Here is a 12,778-nt window from a genome sequence, read left to right as displayed (position 1 = left end):
AATGGAGTATTACCTTGATGTTCATTGAGTTTCTAGTGAGGACCATGTCATGAGTCTCATGACAGCAAGATCTACTTAAGAGTGAGTGGCAGTTTGAAATTCTTTATCGTGTGCACTCTTTGCCTAGCACAACATAATGAAGCAAATTTTCCATAGCCCTTTTAACTCAATTTGGACCTAGCATCTATGAGGACCCATAAGGTAGGATTTTTTACTTGGTTCAAACATAAACTATCACTAACTGCATCACTCAATTTAAGGAGATGCTCAATTGGACAAACTAACTATTGGATTATTTTCCAATGTTCCACGGAAACGCGTTTCCCCCCCTCAGGCCCAAGTCCCCCTGCCCCCGAAACTTTTTCCCTTTGTCCCCCTGTCCCCAAAGCCTGTTCGCGTGTCCCCCGTCTCCCTATCCCCAACGGTCGTGGAACAATGTTACTTTCTTTGCAATTGCTTATTTCTAACTTAAAAATTGAAATACTATGGAGGTAAAAATAAAAGCTCACAAACTATGGCTGACGTTATTGCCATCAACCAAGTCACCAAAGATGCGTTTGCAGCCCGCAAAAAGCTTATAGGATTCTCTTCTCAGTCATTCAAGGGGAATTTCATAGATAGAGGAGCTAATCCCACCACTATTCATATGCTATCCAAAGAGGAGTTAGCTGAGAAAAAGCCAAAAGTGTTTCTTTTAATTGTGATCAAAAGTGGGAGAAAGGCCATGTCATGAACTACACTTGTATCTCATCCATTCTATGAGAGTACCAAACATACTGAAGGTCTTTTAACAAAAAATCCAAGGAAGACATTTAGCTTGATGTAATGTCCCCATTTTCTGTCTAGGTGTTCAGAGAGAAAATAACTTAATTAATTAAATTAAGTTGTCTAAATTGATGTCTTTTAGGCAGCTGGTATTTAATTATTTACGCTTTTGAGTTGAATATTTTATAAAGTGTTCCTTGGGCCAAAAATAAAAGTAAAATAATATAAAGTCATTTTGAGAAGATAAAAGGATTATTAGTTTTTTTAAATGGTGATTTGATTGTTTTATTAATTCCGAAAACTTTGATTGGGGTTGCAAATGGAGGCCGAGGAAGGACATTTTGAAGATTTAAATTCTTTTGGGCGGATTTGCACCTGTGGCCAAATTTCTATGGATGACATGAAAACCCCAATGGTTGCCTAATGGAAGAAAACCTAAAACGCTGAAGCTGAGGACAAAAACCCTTTGCCTACAACAAATTCCATCCAAGGATTGATAATGCATTGCAAAGATTTCGCAATGGGGACAAAAACCCTCATTTCATCATGAGTGGTTCCATTCAAGAATCAACTACAATGTTGAATGATCATGGATAGAGATTGGGTTTAATCGAGGAATCTCCAAAGTCGCAAGATTAATCAATTATCAAATTTATTAGAAGTTTTGCAAGCAAGAAATAATTTGTTAAGAAAAGAAGGAATCTTCACTGGTGGCAATGTTGCATAAATGTCTAGAGGTCCATTGACTCTATATGCCACCTTGTGAAATTTGTATTGCTGAATATGCTATCATTTATGGAATAAAGTGAATTGCTATAAGAAATCCTAAGAATAACTTGGAAATCAATTTGAAAATGACACTGGAAATGTATGGCCATGACTTTAAGGTAGTGAACAAGGACGTGACTTTAATTTTACCAGGTCATGGGAGTTTAAAGTTCAAACTAGAGGTTTCATGCACAATTAAGTAAACACCCAAATTATTTAGGGGTCGTGTGATGCTTGTACAAGCCATGGAGGGAAGTTGGGAGGTTGTAAAAAAATATCAAAGGTCACACCAATGTTTGGGGGGTTGTGATAGGCATTTTGGAGATCATGCTGAGTATTTCATAGGTCGTGTGTTATGTATGATGCAGTTAGAAGATTTATGCTGCCCAGAACAGAACTATGGATGGTCCATCCAATATTTTCTAATGTTGGAATATGCTTCAGAGCCATTACAAGATGTCATCCAACCTTTAGGAGTCACCAAGGTCAATAAAAAGTCTAAAGACTTACCAAGTTAACTACCAATACTTGTTGACTCTACTAGGGAGTCATGTTGGGTGTAGAAGCATGTGGAACATGGGAGATGCTTAAAGAGTTGTTAGGTTCAATTTTGCCCCTTCAATATTATTCACAGCTTGCCTAGCTGCATTAATAAAGACACAAGATATATTGTGTGTGAGACGTTTGAACATTATTCACACAATATATATATTAAAGGATCTGATAATGGAAGGCGCGGGTTATTAAAATATTTTTTTGCTAGATATTTGATAGTCATGAGAAAATAGGAGGCCAGTTTAGTGATAAATAGTGGCCTTACAAACTTTGGTCTCTCCATTTAAAGAGGTCATAGTATATTTAGGTGACATGGTTTATCTAGCGTAGATCACAATGAAAAAGTGACATCAACAACATCATGGGTCCCTCATTAAGGGTATAAACCTCTCAACGTCACTCTACAGTGTACACTAAATTTGTAGCAGCCATCCAAGAAGAAACCACACCTTTTGTGGATACATATTTTTTAAGTGGACACCAACAAGTGGAGGAAATTTTATAGGCAGCACAATACAAATCTTCAGCTATGTCAACATAAGCATTAATGACAGCCTCAATAGTGGTCAAAGGGAATTTCCTAATCAAATCTCTAAGGTATATGAGAGAATTCTAAGGTGGAAGGTCAGTAAAATTTTATTACCATGGTAATGTATTTGCATAACAAATATTATCAACAATTAAGTTGTTGATTGCCAAATGTTTGATAAAATGTCAATGACTATTTTATTGTATCACAACCGTTTTATTAAATGATTACAATTTGTTTATTGATTATAACTAATCTGTGAAGTTGTCAATGATCATCATTGAAAATTGCAGTTGTTGCATGTCACGGAACTCAAAAATATTGTTCACCTTGCTATTCCATCAAACTATTTAATGAAATGTTCATGAATTATATAAGTGAAACAATTATAAGTTATTGCAAAATCATAATTAGGGATCTTACATTTGAGGAGTACATTGGGAGGGCTCACATCTCCATTCATGATCTTACAAGTTTTTTTTTTCCCCCAAATACTAAAAAATCATTTGTTACATCAAGCATCCAAGGATCAAAGTCTTTTCTCATGAATGGTGGTGGTACACATAATTTCACCGATCCAAATTTGGCTGATTAGCTTTGTTTCTATGATCATTCTTACATCATTTTCTAGATTGTGGTGGCCTACAATAATACTAGGTCTCGTGGTGGTAAATGTCACAATGTTAAACTCACCATGGGGGACTACATGGTTACTAGTGGTATAAATGCTCTTTCCCTCAAGGGTGCCAATGTTGTATTGGGAGTCCAATGTTTGCATACTTTATGGCCTCTTACTTGTGATTGCTCTCAACTTTTGATGAAAGTTTATCAGTAAGACAAAATACACCTTGCAAGGTCTCAAGGCAAGAAAAGTTCAACTCATCAATTCTCACCGCAAGAAGCAAATTTTGAAGCTATATTCTTATTGAAACTTCTAATCATCTTATGATGCATCACTATAATTGGTGAAATAGGAATAGCACAACCACCAACATAACTCTACACAGTCACAATACACATTATAGCTCAGAAACACTCAATGGTCCCTTTGTTCCATTATGCATATGTGATCTTGTAGATATGTGGCCAAAAATGGATGGCTCTCTATAACAACTTCAATTATAAAAGGGAAAGGAGGGGACCTCATTGCTCAAAATACCCCCTAATAAAATGAATACTTGGAATAATGAACAAAATTAATAATGGATACCAAATAGAGGAGTAGCAATATACTTTATTTGCACATGAAGTTATCACAGAAGTAGACCAATGATGGTCAAACAAGGATAACAATCAATCCAACTAGATCATACTGCTTTCCTTGACAATACATAATCTATTTAAAGGACATGGCAATTGCTAAAAGGAATACAACCACCGTACCACCAATTAACCAACTCTAACTAACTGACTTTTAAAACTACCCAAGAGCCAATAAACCATTAATACATAGTTAGATTACCCATAATATCAAATATAATAACGGGCATCATTATATAGAGTACATCCTTTTCTTGCCAAAGGATGGCCTATTCTATATGCAATTGCTGCTTCTACTTGCTCCTATTCTCTATAATATTCTAACACTAGAGATTTGACATAGATACATTTTTCTTTTCTAGGCAGCTTTGATGCCTATTCTAGGAATACCACACAAATGAGCATTCAATTGACTATATAGACTTGTATATCTTACATCACACCCACTACAAACCCAAACATATCTGCCACCGCCTAGATCTTATTGTATCATGCAACATACTTCCACAATGGATAAATTGGCTATGTTTTGAAGCGAGGTTGACCACAAAGCTAGAATTGACTGCCATTGTAATCCCAATGCCAACAAGTTTAGAAAAACGAAATATTTCCAAACAAATGAAAAATCAATGTTCCACAAGGACGCATCCCCCTAAATTCAGATTGTTTCTAGGACATCTTTGGGAGATAAAGACTTGAGATAAACATCGCCCACCATGCAACCACCACCAAGTGTAGATAGGGGACATCCATGTACATCTCTCTTAGAGAAAGGATGTTTATAGGACACTCACATAATTTGGAGACTTCAAGGAAATGTTGGAACATCTTGGAGACCCTTAAGGACTTGTTAATGTCCTGAAAACAAACAAGAAACTACCAACCATCCCTTGCACCAAATAGCTGATAATTTTGATTTTTTTCAAGAAAGTCAGACATTCTTAATATTTAGGCCACTAACTCTAACCCTAATGGTTTATGGACCCCACCCACACCCTAATAAATCACAAAATGCAATATATTATGATCCCAACCTCACTCCAAATCATTATCAAGTTTCAACAACATTGAGTAATGCTACAAGTTGCAACAAGAAGCTGCAAGAGTGAGAGCACTAGGATAGGATAAGTGAGAGCAACAAGAATGAGAGAAATAGCCAGGTCTTCATTAATTAAGTGTGAGCATTAGGAATAGTGAGAGAAAAAAATATAATGATAAAATTGTCAAAATGGTGTGAACCATTAAGGTTTATGTTGTTTTGAAGGCCTTCAATTGGGCTTGGTGGTGAGGGTGACACCCCTTAACCCCCCAACTATATCATGACCACAAGGGGTGTGGTGCCCAAACTCCCACCTGCCACCATCCCACCATCCTCAAATCTTTGGTCATCCCATCCTTAAACTTTGTGGAACATAGTGAAATATATAACCAAGTGTATTTGATTTGTGTCTTTTGCTTTTAAAATAAGGTAAAATGAGGTTGTTTTAGTGCTTCAAAGTCTTTAGATGGAAATTTTAGGGTTAAGGCTCATGCTTTAAGATTGAATATTCAACCTAAAAGTCAGAAAGGAGTAAGTTAAAAGCTAAAATTTCTGCCAAGTTCATCCTTGGTTCTTTGCAGGCATTGCTAAAGGCCCCGGACTCACCTAGCTCAACAACAAAGTGAACCCCCTTGAATTTGAATCTGTTCCACACAACCCTACCCAAATCCATTATGTTAGACAGTACCTATATCCATAGGGTTCTGTTGACGTGTATTTTGTACACTATCAAACACAGAATAAAATACCTAAAGGTACCTTATCCTCTCTTGAATAAAGCCTCTGATTGCTGAAGATGTCGCGAAAAAGGATCAATCAGGATGACTCCAAGGTTCTTTGATGTAGGGTCTCTACGTGTGGATAAGCTCTTTGTGGTATGATGTGATTTGTTGGAATCACAAGGGGACTTACATTTGATGACTGAACTTCTGATCTGCTTTGAATATTGCTGGAACACAGGATTTCACTAGCTTTGATTGAAAAAAAAAAAGGAAAAAAGGACGAGGGCGAGGAAAGGATCTAATCCTAACACTAAGAATGTAAGAACAATGAATGATCTTTGATGAAATTCTAACTAAGTCTTGTTTTGACATCACAAGAACATCTCCACAAGGTTAGTGCGATCTTCGAAGGAAAGCTTTATGATGTTCAAATCATCACTGCAGGCATAGACACCATCAGGTTGATGCATATCAATGAAGAAGCGACAATTGAAGTTAAGCTTAAGCTGAATGATTCCAGTTGACTACACAAGGCAAGTTTGCAATCAACAAACTGCTAGTAGTATGGATATACGAATTTCACCATCAATCAAGCACATTTCTTCCACTCATCTAATAACATGAAATCAAACACGAGAAGTATAAAGACCATGCAAATTGTCGAATCGACCCATAAATTTCACCATTTCTTCAATGAAGTTACAAGTCTTTTACAACAACATCTTGGCAACAATCTTTGCCTTCTCTCTCTACTCTACTCTAATTGCTATTCTATCAACTATTCTCTAACTATTCTAACTATTTTCAACTCTCTAACTATTGCTAATTGCCTATACAAAATGAAATGCCAGGGCTTATATAGTGCCCTCAATACAATTCGATGGCTTAGATCAATTCAAGATCGATGGCCAAGATTTTACAATGAAAACCCTAACTAGGGTTTGTTACAACCATTACATAACATTTAATGCTTGACCAATGAAATAATTGTATTGCTTGGACACATGTCCTCTCTGGAAAAATCGACCAATGGATAGCCGGGGTAGGTACATCGGAGTTTGTGCCACCTTCCATGGGTTAGGTACATTGAATCTGGACATGTTGAGGTGGACCACACTGACTGGAGAAGTGATGACTAGGATGCCACCTCGTCTGACACTTGTAACTTGGTAAATATTCAACTTGATGTTGTTGAGAAGCTAGCTTTAATTAATTCATCTGGAACTATCTGCTTCTTCAACGAACCCTTTGCTTTGACTTCTTGTGTCCTTGATGTGCAGGATGATTGATGTACCTTGCCTTGGAATACTAGATTGGAGAAGTCGCCCTTGATGACGTTAGTCCAAAGAAGGCCGTCCTTGTCGTGTAGAAAGGAAGATTCAAGATTCTAATTTTAGGAAACTTCATGATAAATCTTGAGTTGTCATTTCCTAATTTAGGATTTTCAAAGCAAAATTTAAATCTTCAAAAAAATGGTGCCAAGGTGATTACGCCATACCTCCACTTGGGAATTAATTCTAAAAAATGATGCAAAAATAGGAGAATTCGCTAGGCAAAATGTAGATCAAGACTCCCTTTAGCAGAATGCGCCCCCTTTAGCTTGGAAAAGAACTCCATCTTCCACTAGCTTCTTCAAGATCTGGAAATTCGCCTTCAAATGTCTTCAAAAATCTGGAAATTATCCTCCAATCTAGCAAGAAATACGCCTCTCCAATAGCCTTCAAGATGAATTTCGCCTTCCTTAGCCTCCACACTTGGTAGAAATTCGCTCCACACAAGCTAGATTTCACACCTCCTTCCTTGCTTCTCCAAATCGCACTTGAAAGGATGATTGAATGATTTGAATTGTGAAACAACACCTCCAATATATAGAGCGCTCACCTTCCACTTACCCATGAGGCCGACCTTGCAAGTAAAGGCAAAAAAATAAAATAAAATTAAAAAAAAAGAAGAGGCCGACTTGATAAAATGAATAAAAATATTACCTCAAGCGCTTCATCTTTTAATTTTAATTTAATAATAATTAATTTCAAATGCCTCAATAATTAAAATTTCGATTTTTTAAAGGCATAAATTAATTATTAAATGTTTTGCGCACTTATTAAATGTCAATTTAATTTCAAAAATATTTCAAGGTTTTATCGAGATTGGCATTTAATGTGTCATAGATGATATTGGCGCCTAGGCATGGCAAGATAATGGACATCAACAAGATCGCTCTGGTCCCCGGGAGAGGGACAGGAGCGCCCTTACACTTTAGCCTTGCAATTCTTGTTTTTCACGTTCAACACTTCATCCTGGACGTCCAAAATGGCATTTTACTTGAAACCTTGAGTTTGATCTATTCAATTTTTGGAACGAATGCTCCTTAGAACCATTTTCGCCCTGGTCCCTGGGAGAGGGACAGGAGCGATTTTGCATTTATAAGCTCACTTGTGTTTTGCTAGCTTCGAAAATTATCTTCAACGGATCGATTGCGTCTTCCTTCACCCACCTCAAACGCGAAACTTGCCTTCCTTTTGCCAAAAACTTGTCTTGAGGGAAAATCACTCTGGTCCCTTGGAGAGGGACAGGAGCGCCCTGGCCTTTATGAGCTCATTTATGCCTTGTTAACTTTCAAAACTATCTTCAATGGGTTGATTACGTCCTCCTTCATGCCTTTGATGTCTCAATTTGTCCAAACAAGGTCAGGAATGACTCCACTAAGCTTTTTCGCTCTGGACCCTTGGTGAGGGACATGAGCGATTCGCCTTGGACCCTTGGAGAGGGACAGGAGCGCTTTTTGCTCTGGAACCTCAGTGAAGGTCAGGAGCGAAATTTGACTTTTCGAACTCTCTATCAGGACAATTTTAATGGAATATAACATTTAAGTATAAGTGACTTATACTTTAAGTTATATTCCATATATACTTTCAGGATGTTTGAGAGTGGTTTCGGACCTCCAGGAGTTATATTGCAAAATCTAGTTTTTGGAGGTTTTTTCAGTTTCCAGACTTAGTCAAATTTAGGATCAGGACATTCCAGACTTAGCCAAAATTCAGGATCAGGACATCACTCAAGCCGGACTTGCTTATCCATGTGATCACCTGGGCGACACTCAAAATGCAAAGGCTAGCTAACAAAACCCTAAAAGACCTAGAAAACAAACCCTAAAAAGCAAAAAAAAGCAAGGGTCCCCATTTGCAATGGGGCGATGTGTGAAATGGTCACAACACGTACCTGGACCAAGAGCAAGCTGCAAAACAGACCCAGATTCAAGGGTTTTCTGAGCAAACTAATAACTTATATGTATAATATATGAAAGTTGGACGATACATACAAACAAAATGCACAAATATAGAAGTATAGATTTTGTGGTTAGCTTCTGGACATGGATTCATTGCATAGGCATAGAGTATACCATGTAGAAGACACCCAATCTTAAATATAGTTTAACGTTTTAGTTCTAGACAATTCTTGTCCAGCTTTCTCTAATAGTTCGACTAATTGTCAGTATTACTTCTATATTTAACATGTTTGGAATCAAACAGCTTAGACTGATGTCCCCCAAGGGACCTGAGTCTCCCTGGATTCCCAATCATTTCTTCTAAGGAAGCACAAGGAATGTTGGAGTTAAACGCAGCCATGAAAGCTAAGTATGATGCTCTGATGCCGATTAAAATATTGGGTGCTTGCTGATTTTCCACTAGTTAAAAAGGCTATTGGTTATTAACTGGTTTATAATACCAAATTGAAGGGAAGTGATTTGATGGAGAAAAATAAGGAAAGGCTTGCAGCAAAGGGATTTCCCAGTAGGTGAGGATAGAATATAAGAAGACATAAGGTATCCTTTCTCAAGCATTTCATGGGCTCTAAATCTTCCATTAGTTTATTGAGAAAAGAAAAACTAAATTGAAATACATTTTAAAATGTTGGATCAGTTTCCATGTTCCAGACTGCTTATAGAATGGATTGTATATCCAGAGTTATTCTTGACAATTCTATCTATATACCTATGTAGTTATATCTATCTATCATGTGTCTGCAAAAACAAATTTTTATAGTGTTCCATCCATAACAATACTGAACAAATAAATAAATAGAAAAAAAAAAATTTAAATGACAGGTAATATTGTCTTCTCTTTCTTTTCCAAATTTCGGATTCATAAAACATTATTGTATCATGCAAATGAAATGGATTTCATTTTATGAATACACCGTGATTCAATTACTCACTGGCAACCAATGTCCTATCACTTCTTTTAGAATCATATAACAAAATATAGTGAATGCTGTATGTCTTTCTTCAAATCTTCCATAGGTCTCAATGCTTCAAGTTAATTCCAATGACTTGAAATCAAGCATTGTCTTGTATTCAACTACATACAAAAGCAATTAAACATGGGGATAGAAAAGCATACTATTTTATAAACATGCACAGTACCTATAGATGAAAATTGTATGATAAATTGCAAAATGCTTACATAAATGCATTGATGTACAATAGAAGTTACTTGCTCCATTGAATCCTCAGTCACAAACCGCGATAAAATACAGATCATTTGCCAAGCACGGGTCTTGCGCCTGTGAATCTGAAAGAGCATTTTGCAAAGCTAGTTCTATAGCATAAGATTTTCCAACCACAACAAATCACATTATTACAATTAATTAGACTTTTGAAAGAGAATTAGCTAAGGTAATAAATGCTTACAGCACTCCACTTTTTGTACAGCTCCTTGGCAAGATCTAGATCATTAAGCTACACCACAAACAAAAATTTTAATGGATAATGCTAACAGTGAGAATAGTAGATGATGAACAAGTCCAAAAAATCTTAACCATTACAAAATGATGTATGATTTGCACAAACAACCATTCATACAACATACAAAGTACAACTGCACCCCTTTGAACTTTGCCAAATTGATATACTTTTATTTGCATGCAAATAACCAATGCAATCAATAGGAGTTGTAGCCATTAGAGAAAAAATGGGAAGAATACCAGGTAGGAGAAGAAATACAATAACTTTAATTCAACATGATGATATTCCTCAGCCACTCATGTAAATGTTTTTGGCTAATATGAGAAAGGATGAGCAGAAATTTTCACCAGTTGCTCATGCTCTAGCTAAAATTGTTGTCAAACAGTGTGAGAATAAGTTGTAGCCATATTTATTAGTAGAAATGACAGCTGAAGAATTCACTCTATGTAATCAACAGTAGAAATGACAGCTGAAGAATTTACTCTATGTAATCAACAGATAAAGAGTTACGTTGCAAGAAAGGAGAGAGACTATAGCAAAAGTGAACATAGAAGACAAAAACTTTGCTTCTCATGCAAAGAATCTTGGGATCCAAGTCGCAAATTTTTGAAGCAAAGAAGCGGTGAAATGCAATGGAGACCTAGTAAAGAAGGTCATGGATACTCCTAAGCCACAAGCTATAGAGGAAGAATTTTTTACTTATATCAAATGTCTATTCCAACACAATGGTGATAAGAACAAGGAAGAAGTTGTCACAGTGGAGTATAAGGAAGAAGAAAAGATAGCATTAAAAACTTCTTAAGTTGTTAAAGAACCCGAATTTGAGAAAGAACACTCAGAACACTCCCATGAAGAAGAAAATGTCTTAACTCAAGAATCATGTGTGGTGGAGATCCAAAATGATTTTGTTCAAATATATGCACATGACAAAAATTATTTAGGAGTTTCTATTGATGGTATTAAGCTTGCTGAAAATTTCAGACCAGCAACTAATAAAGAATGCTTAAATCAACTATTTGAAGTTCATTCAGAAAACAAGAGGGAGCTACGTGAAACCTTTCAGAGTGACTCTCAGAATGACTCTCAGAATGTCTTATAAGAGAATGCTGATTGTTGCACTGATTCTAATAGAAGTTCAGTATGTTGCATCACTCTGTATTTTATGAGGATGACTGGAAGAAACAATTGGTGGTAACAAGAGAAAAGGAAGTGCAAGTCCTAACAAGTTGGATACCACAAAAAGCCTCATTGAAGGATTACACAAAATTTAAGGAGGGAATAGACTGAGCACCCAGATGGAGTAAATGTTGCCAGAAGTAAGAAAATTATTACTATTATAGATTTACAAATTGTTAAGAATGCAATGGAAACAATGAAAACACAATATCTGCATTTGATTAAAGACAAACATGTGTCGTCAAATCTACAGATGATGCCTTAATTGTGTCTAAGAAAATGAAGGAAAAAGTTCATGAGCTCACCTTTGATCTTAAATCAACCAAAAGCTCATTAGGAAGGGCATAAGACGCAATTTAATAAAAAGAAACAATGGATTGTCTACAAAACTACAACTACTGATTTTACGGAGACCTAAAATACAAAGCTTGTAATTTCAACAAAGCACTTATATTTACCCAAGCACACATACATGAGATCTCTCACAAGACTTCTAAAAAGTAATTTTATTACCAAAATAGGTATGCCATATTCCATCCAAATCTAAGTATAAATGACACTTATTTATAAACATTTACAATATTTTAGATGAGGAAAAAAAAGCTCGCTAATACTTCTAAACTATGAAGTCTGGTTGCATACAAAGCAGGCAAAATATACAATTTTGTGCAGAAGTAGCAAACCCTAAATCTAGAAATCTTTTACTTCAGATTGTCAACCACAAAAAGTCAGTTGCAGTCAAAAAGTGATTCCCATACCTCCAAATATTTCAGATAGGGTTTGATTTCAAAAACACAATTATAATATTGCTTAGTGTAATGTCCTCATTTTTATGCCTTCCATTCCTAATAGAGTTGGCATGTTTCTAGGATTTCTAGTAGGTTTCTAGTTCACAGAGATTGTTCCTAATTTGCCGATGAGCTCAGTTCACAGTTTCGGCAGGTCCCATTGATAGTTGCTATTTATAGTAAGGGATTGCATGGCACTATCCGTTCTAGGTTGGTCAGTCAGTTCAGAGAGGGGTTGCATTGTTGCCAATGAGCTTAGAGCAGTTATTGGAGTTGTCTGACACTTTTCGGAAGGATTTTGGACAATCTTGTTCATACTTACTATTTATAGTAAGTGTCAGATATGTCATCGGTTAGGACAGATGCCAGTACTGTTATTTTTGGATAGTCAATTATTGCAGAAGTTGATAGCATTACTGCAACGAGTATTAT

General features: G+C 36.2%; 1 protein-coding gene across 9 annotated transcripts in view; it reads right to left on the bottom strand.

Moving 5' to 3' along the window:
• Positions 1-12,778, bottom strand: part of LOC131067769 (uncharacterized) — a 290,039-nt gene that overhangs the window by 125,507 nt on the left and 151,754 nt on the right. For 7 of the 9 annotated variants that reach the window (XM_058002912.1, XM_058002917.1, XM_058002914.1 and 4 more), the window contains 2 exons: positions 10,329-10,376; positions 10,102-10,230 (listed from right to left, as the gene is read on the bottom strand). In XM_058002912.1, the coding sequence (XP_057858895.1) occupies positions 10,102-10,230; positions 10,329-10,376 (177 nt within the window). The remainder of the gene's footprint in view (positions 1-10,101; positions 10,231-10,328; positions 10,377-12,778) is intronic. The other 2 variants (XM_058002916.1, XM_058002919.1) reach the window with 1 other exon arrangement.

This window comes from Cryptomeria japonica, chromosome 5 (genome assembly GCF_030272615.1).
Source record: "Cryptomeria japonica chromosome 5, Sugi_1.0, whole genome shotgun sequence".
NCBI classification, from domain to species: Eukaryota; Viridiplantae; Streptophyta; class Pinopsida; order Cupressales; family Cupressaceae; genus Cryptomeria; species Cryptomeria japonica.
The sequence above is the reverse complement of the archived record's forward strand: the minus strand, read 5'-3'. Positions and strand labels throughout refer to the sequence as shown.